This window comes from Bombyx mori, chromosome 16, assembly GCF_030269925.1.
Source record: "Bombyx mori chromosome 16, ASM3026992v2".
In the NCBI taxonomy this organism is placed as follows: domain Eukaryota; kingdom Metazoa; phylum Arthropoda; class Insecta; order Lepidoptera; family Bombycidae; genus Bombyx; species Bombyx mori.
This window is the reverse complement of record NC_085122.1, coordinates 3,976,248-3,997,736: the sequence shown is the minus strand read 5'-3', so window position 1 is coordinate 3,997,736 and position 21,489 is coordinate 3,976,248. Positions and strand designations below refer to the sequence as shown.

At 34.0% G+C, this 21,489-nt stretch overlaps 1 protein-coding gene across 2 annotated transcripts in view; it reads right to left on the bottom strand.

Moving 5' to 3' along the window:
- Window positions 1-21,071, bottom strand: part of LOC101743550 (fructose-bisphosphate aldolase) — a 230,034-nt gene extending 208,963 nt beyond the window's left edge. The window contains exon 1 of one of the 2 annotated variants that reach the window (XM_038016293.2): window positions 20,680-21,071. In XM_038016293.2, coding sequence (XP_037872221.1) covers window positions 20,680-20,852 — 173 coding nt within the window. In that variant the 5' untranslated portion in view covers window positions 20,853-21,071. The remainder of the gene's footprint in view (window positions 1-20,679) is intronic. The other variant, XM_062672963.1, reaches the window with a different exon arrangement.
- Between the last annotated feature and the right edge of the window lie 418 nt (window positions 21,072-21,489).

The window sequence follows — 21,489 nt, the reverse complement described above, 5'->3', positions numbered from 1 at the left end:
AAGTAGATAACGAATTTTAATACGTTTTCATTTAAGTAGGTAAAGTAATTAGTGTCATTAATAATCGCGATAATAAAAAAAGTACCTTCATTGGTATGTACAAAAATAATGGGAAATTATTGAGGTTACAATTTATATAAAAAAAATAGGGGAACATTAAAGTTTATCGAGCTAATTTAAACAATACAGAATTATGATATATTCAATAAACAAATAATGTTATAATATTTAATATTGTTTCGCAAATCCTCAAAAATTTGCACTTTTTTTTTTGTTTTTTTCACATGTATTTCATTTACCGTTCTATTTAATACGCGCCTCAAGTATAGCAGTGAACATTTTGAAATTTTGACGTAAGCTAATTGGAAAAGCCCTTGGACTTGAAAATTATAATTTGCAAGTTAGAAATGAGACTTAAAAACATTGATATAGATTTGAAATTACAAATAAAACATTGAACAAACCTAGTCTTTTCTTATTTGATAAGCAATTTTCGTCTTATTCTGTGCACGTGTATGAACGTACTAGATTTCTTCGTGATTATAACTAAATAAATATTGATACAGCAATTCTGAATGGCGTGATAATGATAATGTAAGACGGGCGACGATTTCGCGTGGAATTCCATTTTTATTCGTTGATGCCAAAATAAATTGATTTTACGGCGAAGAAAAGAAAAACAACAAACATAATTGAAAAATATATCAATTGGATTGTATCCCGAAATAATATTATGATCTAATAAAATAAAATAAAGTATCTCTTTATGAAGTACCGATACAAAGGAATGAATATTCGAGCCCTGAACAAGAAATAGTTCATTAATATTCGTTCTTCAGATTCTTTCGAGTTGCAACTTCAATATGTCTTTGTGTTTCTTTTATATATTATGATAGTTTTATATGAACGCGATTGAAATACCTTTGTTTTATAGATTAAGAAATTTATATCACTTCCCATATGTAATCAAATAATAATGTAACGTTATTAATTCTTAATGCGGTTTTGAAGGAGATACAGTAGATAAGACAGCACAGGCGTTGCCGGGGAATTACCACGAGTTCTCATTTGATATTCCATCGAGTTAGTACGCCTGGGCCACTAAGTTTCTCGCCGGATTTTCTCAGTGGGTCGCAATTCCGATCCGGTGGTAGATTCTGTGAAGCACTACCCTTGCTAGGGCTAGTGTTAACAAATTCGCCAGGCTGAGCCACATGAGCTCACCTAATCCCTCGGTGAAGCTGGTATAACTCCTCGAGGCTAAGGATACCTAAAAACAAGCCTACGTTCGGGAACCGTCATATACTACTATCCACATTTCTTGTGAGTTAAGTCTTATTATTTGCATTTTTGAAGCACATTTTTTAGGTATTACACCGATATATACACCTTCTAAATGCTCTATCTCGACAACAATATGATGCATAGAAGTTCGACTATGACAGACATTAACGCTTCATCATGCTTCAAGAATCCGCCACGAAACGCGACTTTATCAAAGTAAGATAATAAGTTCGTGTCATCCTCGATTCCACTCCGTGACGCCTTCATTAGCCGTCCCGACAATTTTAGTGGAACTAAAACAAATGGATCGTCGACTATTTGTTTCTCGTTAACAATTATTGTGTTCTTTGACACGGTGCTGTGTTGTCAGGATTCATTTTGTTCAGCGCTAACAGTTTTAAATATAATAAAGATTCCGTATTTTTTATTTTGTCAAGCATTTCAAAGGGATCCTTAAATATATGTGTGGACGAGCTCACAGTCCACCTGGTGTTAAGTGGTTACTGGAGCCCATAGACATCTACAACGTAAACGTGCCACACACCTTGAGATATAAGTTGTAAGGTCTCAGTATAGTTACAACGGCTGCCCCACCCTTCAAACCGAAACGCATTACTGCTTCACGGCAGAAATAGGTAGGGCGGTGGTACCTACTCGTGCGGACTCAAAAGAGGTCCTACCACCAGTAACCACAAGAGGTCCTACCACTAGTAAATTTTGTCTAATAGTTCTTTAAGATGTAATGAGAGCTACTTTTACGGCTTTTTGTGTCTACAAGACGCATACACCAAAGAAAATACTGTCTTTAAATTCGTCTACATCATTCTCGAAAAAAATAAGATGATTAATGATAATAAATCGTGGAAAGTTGAATATCGACCACTTATTTACTATATGATTAATAATTCTCTAACGTTAAAAATCTAATTTTCTAAGATATTGAATTGTAAAAGTTTTTATTGTGTCTACAAGACGCGTACACCAAAAATAACACTGTTTTTAAAATCGTCTACATCGTTCTCAAAAAAATAAGACGTTTTAAGATAATACATTCAATGTAAGTCTGTAAACACTAAAGCGGTCAAATGAATAGTCGGATTCAGTAATTCAGTACATACAGAACAACTGTAATTTTCATATAATAATAATACTTTACAGGTATACAAAGTCATCAGAAGCGTAACGCATCCATCTTGGTAATGTTACTAAAGGACGACATATATAACAAAAATATGTAACAAAAAAACCGCTTTCACAATACACCAAGAGCTATATATACATATGTATACGCTCTCTTTAGAGATCGATTCATTATTATATCAAATTGTTGTCATGTTACTGACCTCACAAGAATAAGACGATTGAAGAAAAATATAATAAAAAAAACACCGCATGACAAATTTGTTTTTTTTTTGTTGTTTATAAATTTTGTTTTGCGTACATTTTTTTTGTTTTCTGGTTTCTTTTCTCGTCCAACTAATGAAGCATGGAGACAATTTTAAATATGTTTAGATTTATCAAGTTATGTTTCCGGATATCAGTGCAGCGAGTGTCTTATCCGTTATCGCGGTAAGGTAAGGAATATCGTCTTTATAGGGGACACAGCGAAAAAAGTGTAATACATCTGTAATACAGCAAGATACTGTTGGAAGATTCACCGAAATAGCGCTAGTGTAGGAAGTGGAAATGAAATGAATATAGCAGTTTTTTTTATTGCTTAGGTTAGTGGACGAGCAAACAGCCCATCTGCTGTTAAGTGGTTACTGGAGCCCATAGAAATCTACAACATAAATGCGCCACCCACCTTGAGATATAAGTTCTAAGGTCTCAGTTTTAACAGTACAACGGCTGCCCTACACTTCATATTACTGCTCCACGATAGAAATAGACAGGGCGGTGGTACCTATCCGTGCGGACTCAAGATGTCCTACCACCAGTGATTCCGCAAATTATAATTTTGCTGGTTTGATTACACAATGCTACACGATGTTATTCCTACACCGTGGAAGTCAATTGTGAACATATTTTGTCGAGTACGTATTTCATTAGAAAAATTGGTACCTGCCTGCGGGATTCGAACACCGGTGCAACGCTCAACACGAATGCACCGGACGTCTTATCCTTTAGGCCACGCCGACTTGGAAGTGTGGAAGTTTTAGGCACTATTTTTAAATCTTTCCACTTGCCACCTTAATTGGCTCCCTTTCAGCTAACACTTTTTATTAACTTGATGCTCCATAATTAAAACAGAAACAGATATGTGGGTAAATTGTAAGTCGAAGTTTTTGCAACGTAGGTTGTCGCTATGGCCCGATCGTACTGTTTATGGTCGAACAGGTATTCAACGACTCTGAGTCATTATACTAGATCGTGGCTTGATTTAATTGTGCTTCTAGAATTAAAATCGTATTTAAATTTAAATGGAACTTTTAGCGGTCAGACCAATCCCGATACGTAATATTTATTAAGAAATTCTCGTTATGTTGTCCATATGTAAGAAATCTTTTTTTTTTTTCGCGTTTTATTTTTAAACTTATGGACAAGCTCACGACCAGGTTAGCGTCGTGTCTTTCCAGAGCGAGATATATATAGACATCACAGCATGAGGTTTGTATTTTGTAACGGGTGTCCCATTAAGCAAACCCCACGACATCTTCACGCCAGAAATAGGTATGGCACTAGAGTAGCACCCGTGGATACTCACAATACGCTCGGCATGTCATTAATTCGATTCACACTTATATCAAATATCATCTATTCTAAGACTACGTATCTTTAAATTTAGTGTATTACAATATAACTGAATAGTTCACGCTACTGGTGGTAGGACCTCTTGTGAGTCCGCACGGGTAGGTATCACCACGCCGCCTATTTCTGCCGTGAAGCAGTAATGCGTTTCGGTTTGAAGGGTGGGGCAGCCGTTGTGACTATACTGAGACCTTAGAACTATATCTCAAGGTGGGTGGCGTATTGACGTTGTAGATGTCTATGGGCTCCAGTAACCACGCAACACCAGGTGGGCTGTGAGCTCGTCCACCCATATAAGCAATTTAAAAAAAAAACAACTCGTTTTCATGCCATCAATACAAAAGTTTGTTCTCTTTTAATAAAATATGATAATAATATGCAAATATATAATTTTAACACATCCGCGTTTTTGTTGAATCCAAAAGAACGATATCAAGGGCGCGCTTGTGTTTTTAGTTTCTTTCACAACGATACCCACTTAAATTATTTCAAGCTCACTGAATCTACATATCGTTTTGGAACTTAAAGTCAGAGTACACAAAAACTATAATAGAAAGTATAATAGAATTATGAATTGTAACAACATACATACAGCTCAGAGCGCGATTTATATTCAGAACATCCGGTTCCGTAAATATTTCGATTCGGTGCCGCCATGTCTAACGGCTGTTTAACAAACCATTCATAACCGTTGCACGAACATAAAGTTCGAAATATGAATACGAAAATAGAATGCTGAATTTTTTTTCGTTTTTTTTTTTTTTTTTATTTACCTTCACAGACGACATCTTAACCGCAACTGCCACAAATGATATTATATGTATTATCAATTTACAAGGCCAACATAATGCTTACCTAGCTCGGATAGTAATCGTGATATCTAAAAACGTCTTAATAATAATATGTTATATTGGAGATATATGTAAATGATTTTAGTTTCACACCTGCGAATGTATATTGGACACTTCTTTTTGCTATCTTTCTTGTTACATCATTTGTTATACGTATATACTCGTATTAATCTATACTAATATTATAAAGAGGAAAGATTTGTTTGTTTGTTTGTTTCGAATAGGCTCCGAAACTACTGGACCGATTTGAAAAATTCTTTTTCCATTAGAAGCCGACATTGTCCCTGATGAACATAGGCTACTTTTTTTATTTATTTTTTTTGTTTTCATGTGTGTTTTAATGTTTCCGAAGCGAAGCGAGGGCGGGTTGCTATAATAAATAAAATAAAAAACTTTTATTTCAAGACATCATAGTCTGATAGTGTGTTAGTATTACAAATAACTTAAGAACTATGTTAGTATTTAAATAAATCTATCAACTCCGTCCCTGGCAGTCTCATCAAGCAGCATATGTAGAGCATCCAACTTGATGAAACTACTCAGGGTCGGGGCATCCAGTCTTTCTGCTAATACCCTCAAGACGTTGTTGGTGCTTCCTCCTACTCTACGCATAATGGATGCCATCTTTATGCGCATTATCGCGAAATAATCATCAGTATGTGCATCTGCGAACATGCCTGATGCACTACAATAAGGTGGAAGTCTCAACAGCACCCTGAAGGTATTATTTTATTATAATGGCGAATGTCAATCTTCATTTACGTTTAAGTCGCTTCGCAAATGACTGACATGTCAGCTGTCAGTCAGCTACCACGAAAATAAACTTATGAATTTTTTTATAATCTACTGAAGGATATGATCTATATATTAATACGTGAAGCGAAAACTTTGTATCCCTTTTTACGAAAATTGCGCGGACGGAGGTCTATGAAATTTTCCACACTTATAGAGAATATAGAGAAGAAGTGCACAATGCTATTTTTTTTTTTAAATAATGCATAAACGATACATTAAATCAATAAAGAAAACATTACACACACTACATACCATGTATTTGACGCACACACGCATGCATACTATTTATTGTCAAACTTTTGTTATTGACGTCTGTTGTCAAATTGAGAATAGATTAAATATTGTTTGTCTTTGATAATATTTTTATAGTGTAGCCTTGGCGAAATTTGTGATTATAGAAGTATAAAATACAATCATAATAGTGTACAAACTTACAATTTCAATTAATTATAGTCGAATTTCGACTACTGCGGGACCACTAGTTATAATAAATACACATGGACACATTACGCAATAACATTTATGTGGAATTCGCGCGTTTTGTGCAAATAAAGTAAGAGCGACGAAACGTAATAAGAATGAATCATTATTTATACGTACTCGTGCTAATCACGAGAACGTTTTAAATTAAGCTAAAAAATTTTTTTTTTATTATTGCTTAGTAGGATGGACGAGCTAACAGCCTGGTGTTAAGTGGTTACTGGAGCAACACGAATGCACCGGACGTCTTATCTTTTAGGCCACGACGACTTCAACTGAATTTGAAGTCGAAAAAAAATAAAAATAATATATAAAAATCTTTTTTTTTCTCTCAAATATACGTTTGAAATAACATTATAATTTTTACGGTTGTATTTGTGTTACGTTGTTTTTTCCCTCAATATCGTAGTATTTTGGTGAATGATTTCTTTCGAAGCATAACAAAATATGTACTTTTGTATTTAGTATATTTTGTTTAAAGGAAGACGGTACAAATATCATGACAATACAGTTTTGAATTAATCGTTTTGTACTTTATCACCATTTAATTAGTTTCACACAATTATGTCAAATGTCATGCGGCTAACAAAGTTAGTTTAGCTACTAGACTCATGACCGAAATATAGATTATCACTCCTTTGTTTTCTTTTATTATACGTAATCACAATAACTTTAATTGCCGATAAATTTAATTACGTTTTTTAAATAGTGTAGCATGTTTTAAATTAATTAATTATTTTTGTGATTACCTATACAATTTCAGTCACTCAGAATAACATCCTGAACTAATTTTGAGTTCAGGCTAATATATGTTTTTCGCCGGGCTATTAATTAGCATTGATTGAACTAACTAAAATAATATTATTTAACTAATATTTATTACTTCTTCCATACAAAACAACAAAGTTGTAGCTCTCGTTAAAATATTTGTTTATAAATAAAACGTACAGAGTAACAAAGCAAACAACCGGTACATTTATTTAGTTCCACTATGCAGTTGTACACTAATGAGTTTGCATTACTGTTTAGTTTAGGGACGAAGTGAGTTTTTGGTGTTCTTAAAAAAAATATTTAAAAACTTTGAATTTCAGGCGGACGGAACACTATATTAAAATCCAAATGAATCTTTCTTTCGATTTTCGAATTATTTCTTTTACACTAGCTGACCCGGCAGACTTCGTAGTGCCTCAATCGATAAATAAAATACCGACGGGGGACACATCAAAGGAAAAACAAAATTATTATTTTTATAATTTAATTCCGAGCATTTTCATATTTATCTACCTTTTAAACCTACTCTGGACTTCCACAAATAATTCAAGACCAAAATTAGCCAAATTGGTTCAGCCGTTCTCGAGTTTTAGCGAGACCAACGAACAGCAATTCATTTTTATATATAGAGATTTCCATAACACTCATATTGGAATTAAACGATTCTTATTAGATTCGCTCATATAACATTTTCATTGGAAAATTATGATGAAATCATATTATTATTAAAAAATAAACAAAACAATGAAACTTATAATTGAATCATAATATGGAACTCGTAGGAATTGTTTACAAAATTTTCACGTCACAAATATTTCAAGTTCATTCGAAAAACTTTGTATCCCTTTTTACGAAAATTGCGCGGACGGAGGAGTATGAAATTTCCCACACTTATAGAGAATATAGAGAAGAAGTGCACAATGCTAATATTTTTTTAAAGTAATGCATAAAAAATACATTAAATCAATAAAGAAAACATTACACACACTACATACCAGGTATTTGACGCACACACGCATGCATACTATTTATTGTCAAACTTTTGTTCTTGACGTCTGTGGTCAAATTGAGAATAGATTAAATATTGTTTGTCTTTATTAATATTTTTTTATAGAGTAGCATTGGCAAAATATGTGATTATAGAAGTATAAAATACAATATATGTACCAACATATGTAACAATAGTGTACCAACTTATAATTCCAATTAATTATAGTCGAATTTCGACTACTGCGGGACCTCTAGTATATTACAAACATGGAATGGAATGCGAGTGCGTTCGAAAGCCGATTGTTCTAGAAGAAAGTCATATACTAAATACATGCTACGTACATTCGTCGCGCTATTTGTCAAACTGTCTTCGACCGGATTCGACGTGACGTTTACAATAAAAATTCAAATTTTGCTAGTTCGAAAAACTGTCATGTTAGTCCAGCAGGAAAATGAATGAGTTTTTTTTTTTTTAAATTAAATTTGGCAGCCTGATCTTAACTCTTTTAGGTTGGTTTCAATATTCAAAAATGTTTGTTTATTTATTTATGCCATTTTGAATTGTTTAGTACGCAATTTATAGATTTCCGAACGACTCCTGTAAAGTAATGGAATTAAAAAAATACACGCACAGTCTACGTGTACTCGTAATCTAGTTTCACTTTCGTATTCATGAAGAAAAACGAAAAAAAAAAGTTACTATTCTATTTTTAAACATTCGAACGTTCTTTTGTTTTGAACTGTTTTGTACGTTCCAGATTTGAAAATGTAAGCGTTCGTTTACACATCGCTTCCAGGCAGTATATCACGGAATGCGTAGTTCCAAACTCATTTAGATATAAGTTGTAATGTTCTTAGGAGACCACTTTAGATAATCCTAGCTGTGAAACCAGTAAATGACACCCACGAAATTCGTCTCGCTCGTGTGCATATTAAAAACACAAAGAGCGAGCGAGATGGGCAATTAAGTTTGTTTAAAAACTAGCGTCAATAACTCTCAGTGTTACCCAATATAGGGTAGGGATGTTTACGAGTTTTTAATGATTTATTTTGCATTTTTAATGTCTATTAACATTGTTAATGGGCAATTTTTCACGACCGACATGACATCTTTGACATCGGTGAAAATAAACAATCGCTAATTATAATTGAATTTAAAGTTTTATCTAATAAGCGTTATACATTTAGTCTAATTTTATGTAGGAGTTTTATCTAATTTGTCCCCAATTTCTTGAATATTATTAAATTAGAGGGCTATGTTCGAACTAAATTATTTACGTCACAGGGAAATAAACTTCTAGCGTGCGTCACTAGTGACTTTTTATTTTTAATAGTCAATACGTCATCTCGTAGAAGAAATAAACTGTCATAATTATCTTAAACGTCATAATAACTTTCAGCCAGTTACATATTATATACTGGTAGTACGTTTATTATTAATAGTAGATTTAATTAAAATAACCTTGATAATGTTGCATACGATGTGTCGTCGTGTATGATAAATAGAATAATAAAAAATAATAGCGTATCTTTTACGTCACTGGGTTTTGTATTTTTATCCTATGTCGCCTAAAGTACTTTAGAATATTGTTAACAGCAAAACTATGGAGGTTTTAAACAAAGAAAAAAAAAACGTTTTTGGAATTATTACTAGCAATTTTAAATTTAGTAAATACAGCTGTGATTATTGACTATATTGAGGGTTGAAAGACTATTTTATTTTAAGGCGACATTTCGCTCACTACGCGAAATTTATCTTTGTATTTTGCTTAGATTGCTTAGATCATTGGACGAGCTCACAGCCCATCTGGTGTTAAGTGGTTACTGGAGTCCATAGACATCCACAACGTAAATGCGCCACCCACCTTGAGATATAAGTTCGAAGGCCTCAAGTATAGTTACAACGGCTGCCCCACCCTCCAAGCCGAAACGCATTATTGCTTCACGGCAGAAATAGGCAGGGTGGTGGTGCCTACCCGTGCGGACTCATAAGAGGTCCTACCACCAGTGAAATTGTTATGATATTTTTTCCAATTTTTAAACTTCATATAGTTTCAGCTGTAAATTTGCCAAAAAGGTCGCTTAAGCCAAACATAAGCCCCTCGATATAATTATTACACATAATAAAATGTCAGTTAAAAAAATATTTAATAGCTTCATCGGAAATTGTATAGTTTATTTTTTATTTTTTATTACCGTATTTAATAGCATTGTCATCGTACGCCCTAATTACGTGTTCGATGCAACATGTCACGTGAAGTTTGTCTTTGATAACAGTAATATTGATACTCTATTTAAGTTCGTTAGTACATTTGGCTACTAATTAGATTTGAATTGTAATTGGGTTGTTTTTTTTTTTGTATGGCAGCGCTCATAACTCCGGTCGCACTGTTTCTACGTTATTGTGCGGCATCAATGGCCTAATTGGTAAGACGAGCTGTATCGGACTCCCGGAGACTGCAACCAAACCTTCCAGTTCGTCACCCATCAATTATACAAATGAGTTCAACAATTGAGAACCAGCGCTGTGTTGTAAAAAACAGCAATTTTTTGGTAATTAATGATGTTGGGTATTTTGTGTTTATTTAAGTACCACATAAGTCTGAAAGTGGCACTTGTGACAGAGAAGTTGAGAAGTGCTCGTTTGGAATGGTATGAACACGTGACGAGACAAAATGACAATTTGGTTGTTAAGAGAGTTTTAACTATGAATGTGGAACGCTTTAGAGGAAGAGGTAGACCTCAGAAGAAATGGATGGATTGCGTGAAAGACGATATGTGTAAGAAGGGAGTGAGCGAAGAAATGGTATGTGATAGAAGAGTATGGAAGGAGAAAACATGTTGCGCCGACCCCAAGGTGACAAGGGCAGGAGATCGTTCTGGTGGATTGATTGAATGATAGGATTGTGGGTTATAGGTAGGCCGTAATTCCAATAATTTCTAATCAAATCTGTACCTACTGTCGAAGGGTAAAAGGTGGAATTCTCGCTGTCAATCAGTCCAACGAAAGTCATTTTTCTTTTTACCCCAAAAGAGAATAGTAATAGTAGCATTTCAAAGACTGATAAACTTTTCGGATCACTGAAGAATGGTAACCTGAAAAACTTCGATATAAGAATAGACTTACTATTTTCGAATTATCGTTAAAAATAAAAACGATTGATGGAATGTTTTAGATCAATTTGACGTCTTAAAACGTATGTGTTGGTGTAAAGCGTGAGTCAGTACTACTCGTAAGAGAAGTTACCGTTTCGGAAACAAATCGCTTTAATGATACAAGCTTCAGTTAATGATTAGTTTACGTCGAATATAAAAGAAACGAATGGGTTTTTTTTTAGTTTGGCAATTATCAGTCAGATACAAAAGAGTTTGTTACACTATCGAGTACTGGCAACGGAAGATACTTTTTTTTTTCCAGGTTTTCATCTATAACTTTTATTGACAATATAATATTATTATGTGAGTCTCGTATTTTATCAACGGATAAAAGGGTACCTAACTTAAGCGACATTTTTGTAACTATACAAAAAAGACATTTAAAGTTTAAAATTTGTAAAAAATATCATAACAAAAAAAACTTCTTCGGCTATTTAAAGGAGTAAAATTAATTAAAGTTCTATTAAAAGAAACGATCTTTTGATGCTGATGCCAAATAAAACGCAACTTTAGTTACAAAAATAAATGTTGCGTATTAAGCGAGATGTCGCTTAAACAAAATATCTTTTCACCCCTCGATATAATGATTTAGTGAGCATCAAAATGTTTTCTTTTATTACGAAATTAAATAAAAACTCAATCTTTCACGGTTGTCAATTTTCAGGTCAACAACATTCCGAAGTTAAAATTTAAGATGGCCGACTCTTAAAAATTCCATGTAGTTTCGTAAGAGGATACACACTAGGTATCATTACAAACTAAAAGATTGCTATTGATCAGATAACTGTTGTATTGACGTCAGTATTTTTTATTATTAACCTATGTTAACGTCAAAGATAAAAATACAGAATTGATTTAACAAAAAATATTTATTGATCGGACCAAATTAGATATTGACCGAAATGTTATCTTAGTCCATTTTTGTTTTTCGTTTTTTCTTTTGTGTCACCAAATAAAACAAAAGCCAGTTTTAAAGAACGATCCAAATTCCGAATTCAAAAAGAATTGTGTAATTTTATTAATGAACATTTATCTTGACATAATATAACAGTTATAATAATAAATTCCTCAGATAAATAAATCGAGATAATGACGAATTCACCGGCTTATCGCGCAGGATAAGAGACTCTGTGTTAAATACATTTGATGTCTTTAAACCTTCTTGTGATAATGTAGAAGCAATATTTTATTAAATGTCTATTGCCCTGTTATTGACAATATATATTTTTATAGAAATAAATAGAGATATATTATAGCTTGATTGAGAACTTAATTAGAATTTAACATGAAATAAAGAAACATAATTTAATTGCTAATTAATTTTGTATGGAATAAAGAAAGCTTTATAATTGTTATATTGACAAGGAGTGTCTTTGTGGCGTTTAATTGATATTCCTGTAGACTTGTCGCTGTAAGCTGATTTAAGTTAAATATAATATGAACCTTTACCTATATAGACCATCGCTATGTCGTCGGCCGATCTTGTACCCAGAGATTTCTTTTAGATATTATACCAAATTGAAACTAAAAAGAAAACCGTTTTAAACATAATAAAAATGAGGTCATCATCATCAACGTTGTCAAAGTCAATTAAATTATTAATTATAATTATCAAGAATAATTCAAATACTACTGGCCTGATCTTGATAGAGACATCAAAATCGTTACATCAAAAATAGTTTTGAAGGTAACACAAATAAATAAATAAAAACTGTAGAATTCGCGCGCGACCCTTCTCCTTTTTGGAAGCTGGTTAAAAATAATGATATAACCGTTAGTTTTGATATCTATATATTAATAGGTGAAGCAAAAACTTTGTATCCCTTTTTACGAAAATTGCGCGGACGGAGGAGTATGAAATTTTCCACACTTATAGAGAATATGGAGAAGAAGTGCACAATGCTAATATTTTTTTTAAATAATGCATAAAAGATACATTAAATCAATAAAGAAAACATTACACACACTACATACCATGCATTTGACGCACACACGCATACATACTATTTATTGTCAAATTTTTGTTCTTGACGTCTGTGGTCAAATTGAGAATAGATTAAATATTGTTTGTCTTTATTAATATTTTTTTATAGTGTAGCCTTGGCGAAATTTGTGATTATAGAAGTATAAAATACAATCATAATAGTGTACAAACTTACAATTCCAATTAATTATAGTCGAATTTCGACTACTGCGGGACCTCTAGTTATTTTAAACGTTTGCGATAAAATATGTAATTGGCAATCGACTTGTATGTTATTTAAGTTGAGCGTACAATGACTTGCAGTGTGCATTCGTGCATGTGTGCACCTTGGTTACACAGACCATCAGTGTTATTGATCCCGGCGCATATTGGTTTCTTCCATTCGATAAGGCAGGTTATCCAGCGATCTTATTTGTGTTACGTATTGTATATAAGCAATGGAACGTCATGTTACATGCCAGTGAGTGATTTAATTAAAATTGTAATTTTGTTTTTAGTTCTTAGCACGCGTAGTTAGAGTAAGTAAGTAGGTAGATATGTATGCAACGAAATCTTTGAACGTTATTTTCATCGACTTCTATATGTAAGGTTAGTTCGAAAATTTGCGCACGCATCAAGGACCGATGTCAAAACAATATAAATATTGTTTTATAACTCATATACCAAGGATACGGTTTCGACAAGATAAAAAAAAGATGAAATTAATTGTTAATTCGTTTTCCTGTTTAAGCTTGTTTTTGGATTAATTTATTTAATATTGGGTATTAAATATTTAGTTGGTATTACGGTTATATCGAGGGGAGAAAAGCTATTCGGCATAAGCGACATTTATCTTTGTAATTAAATGTGCGTTTCTATTCGATATTAGTATCAAACAATTTGATGTTTTTAATTAAACTTCAATTAAATTAACTCCATTGAAATATAGTATATAAAACATTGAATGAGTTATAATTCGGAAGTCTGAAAGTGGTATCTGTGACAGAGAAGTTGAGAAGTGCGCGTTTGAAATGATATGGACATTTGATGAGATGAAATGACAGTATGGCTGGAATGTGGACGGCTTTAGAGGAAGAGGTAGACCTATAGAAAAAATGGATGGATTGCGTGAAAGACGATATGAGAAAGAGAGGTGTGAGCGAAGAAAGGGTATTTGATAGAGGGATATGGAAGGAGAAAACATGCTGCACCGACCCCAGGTGACTGGGAGAAGGGCAGCAGAATTATGACCGAATGAGTTATAAATGCGTTTCTTAACTTATTTTACCTTTATTCACAATAAAGATTCTCAGAAAGGGTAACAGGTGAAATACGTCAGTAGGCTTTTGTTTTTCATTAAAACGCCCACAAAAGCTTCGGTTTCTTTGGTGTTAGGTTATTTAAGCCTGCAGAAAACACAGTTCGAATGACGTCATCGACCTGGTGACTTGTATAACCTCTAGGATGAATCTTGCTTGATATAAATAAATATGCAAGACAAATGAGTAATACCTACCCGGGTATATCGGTAATGACATTTATAATATTTACGCTAATTGATTTGTGTACGTTATTTTTTTAAATAGAATAATAATTCGTCCATTTGTGACCACGTGCTCTCTCACAAGACACGTTTGAGATAATATTAAATTATTCGTAAATCGTAAACGCAGTGTGGAGGTCGCATAGCCACTCTTTAATTCATCGAACATAAAAAAAATAACAAATGTATTTATTTATCACACTTCATGTGATTATAAGTATTGGCGAACTTAATGCCCGCAGGATTCATTACCAGTTAACCAAACGTAACGCGGATAATGTTATGGTAGGTCTTTTTTTTTCTCCCTAAACACCAGTAAGCGCAAAATGAATGTTACACACAAAGAAAACATACTCATACACGAAAAGAAAAAAGGTGTAAATATATTTATATATTTTTTTGTAATATTAAAAGGAGTATACTGACATCAACTTAATAAGAACGCATTAATTCAAAATGATTATTCAAAGTGTAGTAAGTATTATTCGGTGTATTTTTACTATCAACAATGTTCTAGTATACATAATATAACAGTTTCGTAATTCCAAATCGAACAATGGGGCGATCCGAAAACCTTTAACATTGAAGTTTGAACAATTATTCTTCAATGAACATTAGTGATTAGATTAAAAAAACAGTTTTTGTATAATCTATGAATGTCATTACGTGTTAACCAACCTCAATTGCTCAAACTAGTTAATTCAGTAGACAAAATATTAGAGATTACGAGTTTAAAAGGAAGCGTGTTTTTTTTTTTCATTTGCGCCGTTTCTTTTTACAAAAAGGTAAATGGAACGATTATTATTGGCCAAAATCTTAGGAAGTTTGAGGAAAATAAAAATTGAACAAACAACACTAAATCAACATCGCGACAAACACGAATTTTTAGTGGCAGACTTTTTTTTCTTCTTTCCATAACAAAATTTTGTTTTTCTTTTTGCGTGTCGTGCCCTTTCAATTAACATGTTACGGAATTCGCGAGTCTTGTGACAGTTCGAAAATAAATCGCAAAAGTGCGGATGTGTGCGTGTGAGACTGAGAAATGATATATAAACAGACCGTTAAAAGTCTTAACGATTAATCAAAAACTCTATAATGTAGAGAAAAACTCTACTGTGTACTTTACAATGTAGAGTCAATGATCATGTATTTCGATTGTTCTCTCTAAAACTATATATGTATTTATATTCAAATTATTTTGTTTGTAATTATTGTTTGACATTCAAATGACGTACAATGCAAATCTAGATTATTGAGGTTGGAAGCTTTTAGTATCAAAAACAGGCACCACTAGATATGCCTAATGCTGAGATTTATGTACTAAAACCAATATATAGTATTTTTTTAGGTTATCGGGAGTAAATTAAAAGAGATAATTAAATAATAATTAATTACTGGTGGTAGGACATCTTGGGAGTCCGCACGGGTAGGTGTGCCACCACCCTGCCTATTTCTGCCGTGAAGCAGTAATGCGTTTCGGTTTGAAGGGCGGGGCAGCCGTTGTAACGATACTGAGACCTTAGAACTTATATCTCAAGGGGGGTGGCGCATTTACATTGTAGATGTCTATGGGCTCCAGTAACCACTTAACATCAGGTAGGCTGTGAGCTCCTCCACCCATCTAAGCAAAAAAAAACACTTTTACGATTTTATCTCTCAGATTTATGGTAATCTCTCTCTCTCTCTCTCTCTCGATCTTCATGATCACCACGGACGACTCACATGCTTAGAGTATACATAGCTTGCTTATGTATACTCTAATAGCTTGCTTATGTATACTCTAAGCTCACATGCATTTAACAACTGCTATGCTAAAATCATGACAAAAAACTTCTTCAACTATATGAACGGAGTAAAATTGATTGTAGCTCAATTAAAAACGGATCTTTAATTACAAAGATAAATGTCGCGTATTAAGTGAAATAAAAGTAATAAATCGCGTCATAAATTCAAGCATTTTTTCGCTGTTACCTAAAAAAACAACAACGTACCTACGAAGTTTCTATTTTTAAATGTCACTATTCTACACAATTATTTTCTTATCTGATTGGCTAATGGACAAGTGACAATGACGGGTTTCCGTTTGACAGCAAATAAATAAAAAAAAAAACGTTTTTTGGCAAACTATAAAACTAAGCCAAAAATAAATCTCCAGTCTTTGCGAAGGGGACACCGTGAACTGCCAATGAGGTTTGCTATCCAACACGTCATGATACTCGCCGCTGATTGGCCGAGCACTCACAACGGTATTCCATTTCTACAAAGCTACATATTTTGAAAGCTTATTTGTTAGTGCTTTATTATATATTATTTGTTCATGATGACTACAGTTATTTAAAACTAACAAAAGTGTGCCTGTTAACTTAAAAAGAAGACATGAAGATATTTTATAGAAGACGAAGAAGATATATTTTTATAGAAGAAGTTTTATAGAAGACATGAGATGATATTATTTGTCGATCTGTTTAATTATATAGGCTGACTGATTGTATTTATCTTAAAGGTTAGGTTTCTTTTAATGCATTGACAAGTGATTCACAGGATTAGCTGGTACTTATGATGCGGCTATTCGTTGAAAGATATGAAGATGGGACCGGGACTCTAACTGCGGGTCTATCAACCTTAAGTAGCGATATGTGGTCTTATATCCCTATCTAGCTCAAACAAATTTTCGCCTTGTGTACCGGTGATAAGGCACGGTATAGTTTGGCTATCAGTGTAATCTAATAGAGACCTCGAATCTCGGTCAAACTTTATTTATTTATTGTTGAGATGGATGGACGAGCTCACAGCCCACCTGGCGTTAAGTGGTTACTGGAGCCCATAGACATCTACAACGTAAATGTGCTACCCACCTTGAGATATAAGTTCTAAGGACTCAAGTATAGTTACAACGGCTTCCCCACCCTTCAAACCGAAACGCATTACTGGTTCACGGCAGAAATAGGCACGGTCGTGGTACCTACCCGCGCGGACTCACAAGAGGCCGTACCACCAGTAAAAACTACATTGACGGTCAAAATATATTTTGAAACAAATACACGAAACTTTACTTCTACAATGCTAAAGTGTCATGGTGAGTTGATTAAAATCAATTGTTTCATGATCCTAATAATAATTAGATACGTCATTTTTACAATTACTCTTTTACGACGAGCCGTTAATTATTTCTGAAGAAACTCCTTTTAATTCCTTCGCTTAATTGGTTCTATTCGATGTCCATTGCGGCCCCACACTCGTGACTCTTTGATCTACTGAATTGTGTGCGTTAATTCGCCAAGATCCATTATTTATTGTTTGTGCGGATTCTAATGGCAATCCGAAGCTACCGCATTGCATCATCTACGCATCTTAATGAATTTTAACTACACTAACTTAAATTTTATTGCTTGAGCTTAAAAGATAGAGATAAAAAAATTGTTTCGGTTTTTTTTTTTGTTTTTTTTTAGTCGTGATTTTGTGTTTTTCAACCTAAGATTGCTTCCAAGAAATAGTAGATATGCGAGAAAATTTTAATAATAAATAATTGATCTTTAGGTCGCGACACCCAGAATAAAGATAAATTAATCACATAACAATTAGCGCGGAAGCGTTTTTAACAACAATCATCCTCTTTGCTTTTGGGATTTGAATAAAAATCCCAAAAGGCGATCACGTTCCAGATTCGTGTTTTTTTTTTTTTAACGACCGAATAAACAAAGTCGTTTCCTTGTTACTTTCACGGAGAATAAACAACGTGTTTATAGACTAACGTGCCGATTTTAATCCGCAACTAAACGAAATACAAGCAAACAAAGTCTTTTAGTACATTCACGGAGTCGATTGATCGATTTATGTTCGTTGTCTTGTTACAAACGTACGCTTAGTGGAAAAAAGTAAACCTGGTTTAAAAACTGAAAAAAAAGCCGATTTTTTTTAATTATTAATTTCACATTTTTTTATCTTGTTGATACTGGTCAGGATATATGTCTTGAAGAGTAAGTAAGACATATCGAATTGACCTCTGATAAAAGGACAGTGAGGGAAAAAGCTGTGTTAAGATCCAAGTTTTTGGTGGAACTTTTGCCAGCCGGTTTTGATGTAGAATTTCTAAGACGGATGTAAACATTAATGTAATTTTTCGAAGTCTCCTTTGTTTTTTGTTATTCTTTTGTTTGTATCAATTGTGTGTGTGTTTACCATTTTTCGAGACGCTATTATAGGCAATAAAATTTTTACAATGTGTTTTTAACAAGACCGTTTATTATTGTTCATAGGCCACTAAATATCTTAAAATCCTAAGTTCAAGCACATTTTGTATTTCCAGCTCTTCAAGACCGCTCGTAAAAGGAAAATTGGTATTGACAACATCAGGGATCCATTCCAAATTATCAAAGTTTAATACTTCATAACAACGTTAAACACTTCACACTCGAAGAACGTCAAATATCTCGATACATATAGAGAAGAGGTAATTTTTTTGCTGTAAAACTGACCAGCTCTGGAGCCGACAGGTTCTGAAGTTGAGACCGTGCATCAGTAAAATATAATGTGGTGCGCTCTTGCACAGATGGAGCGTAGATTTGTCAAGAGTAGGCGGCAAGAAACGGATGAGGAGAGGTCAAGATCGGGCTGAGTCACCTAAATTAGGAGAGCCCTGTGTGTCGCGTTTCCGATCAGCAGTGCTTTGCAGAATCTACCACCAGATTCTGCAAAGCACTGCTTTTGCTAGGGCCAGTGTTAGGAACACTCCAGTTTGAGCCCCGTGAGCCCACCTACGTGTTAGGGTGAAGCTGAAATAGCCTCTCAAGGCTATTAGACAAGGTAGGAAAAAAATTTGTTAGATAACTGATTATTGATAATTTTCTACATCCAAAATAAAGTTAATTAAATCACATTGAATGATCGAAGATCGTTTATGGCCTTAACCGGAACTTGAAAGGCCAAAGACAAATTGGCTAAGAATTAATTTGGGTTTTTTTTTTAAATAACGAATCACTTCATTGGCATTCGCCGTCTAATGGACTTCCAATCTTAAACATTTATGGAAATAAATTTACAACAAACTGTTTTTGAAGACAATAAAAATAAAAACAGTATCTTAATGAGATTAAATTCGTTTATTTATTCTATAATTAGAGATATCAGTTTTTAGATTGTTATCAAGATAAAATTGTAATGCAGTTCTTTTTTTTTCTGAGATATTTTTTAATCCATAATAAGCAACAATTACAATTCAAAAAAATCAATGCATCCGTGGTTTGCGTTCGAGTCAAAGAAAATTTAACAACGAACATGGATAAGACAATTAAAATGACTTATCTTTACTTGATTATCATTAATATACGTAAAATAATGAACGCTCAGTACAAAAATCTCTTGGAGAAAACAAATAATATAACCCGATACGGTAGTTACAGTGGACGACTGTAACGGAGCTGTTTTGTTTTTGTCTGAATGTCAATCGTTCAAAGCATGACCTTATTGACTGATGAAATAATTCAAGAGGAAATAGAAATACAATATCCAAAGCAAAGCAATCGTAAGCTATTACTTAATTTAAACAAAAAAAATATTTTTCTTGGTACTATCTCTACTGAAGCTCGCAAGTCTGAAGGTATGGGAACGCAGAGAGCACAGGTAGACCGAGTCAACGATACTAATCGTCTAATAATACCAGGAGTCTTGGCTTCAGCCCAACTTAGGGATGCTGAACGCCAAAAATCAAAAATAAAAAGTTAAACCGCTTGTTTGATGTCGGCCTTTGTGTGTTTTTTACGCGATGATTCCTTTATTCGATTCACTTGTTGATCGTTGTTCTATTGTTTGTCGTTACTAAGTAAACAGTTCGTTAGCAACAGAGCTGCGTTGTCTTTCTACATTCGAGTCGTGTCGAAAGTCGATTATCACTTTCGCTAATCCTTAGTACTTAGTTCATTTGTTTGATGTGTTACGTTCGAAACGCGATGTCTCGGATCTGATAGTTTCATTGCTATCCCCCGAATTACGATCGACGACATATTTTTTTTTTGCATTAATTCCAGGTCATAACAACCTTGGTGCTATTCGTGTTTTACAACGTCCTGTATTAAATTATATTTTAATGTTCGATAACTTACCGATTCGATATAGTTCTGAGACCGGGTCGCCTGCAGAAAACGAGTAGGGCGAGCGAGTTTGCCGCCGTCGACACAAGGAACAGCGCTAGGAGTAATATCTCCTCCACGAGTCGATCCTTCGCGTCCATCCCCATCAGAGCTTGTCCCGGAGACATGAGCGTCGACTGTTCCATGTATATATCATCACTAACACAAAACACTTGCAACTCAACACTTGGTTCGATTGTTTCGATTTGCACTGTTTGTCGCGTGAAGTGAACGAGAACACGCAGGACTGAGCGACCGCGTCTTTCTCGTCGCGTTGTCTGATGACAACTGAGCGGTTTTGAAACGGAATGGTTGCGAGTCGCGAGTAACCGGAGTAGCGTGGTTGCCCCCTCCACTCGACCGGTACTTGACGGTGTTGTCGAGAAAATCCGCGATTATATCGGTCAACACACCGCAGGCTCTACCGCGAGACACCGCGACTGTGATGCGGCAGAGCCTAATTCCGACCTCCTCAACTTTGACCGGCAACCGAAATAATAATAAGAAAAACTTGGCATATTCATTACTCTTCAATCTTATACGTGTTTTTAATTCCAATAAATCTAGTTCATTAATGAATTGGAATTCTACAAAAACAGTAGAGTCGCCTGTAAATTGGAGTAGTAAAGTGAAGAGATTGAGTTCGAAATTTAGAGATAGAGCTCTCATTGCACACACCCACAACAGCCTTTCGACTAGAGATGATATTTCTGGCATGAACCATTTCAAAAGGTGTGGCCAAATCGATCTAGTTTAAATAAAGCTTCAAACTCAGAACCGTTT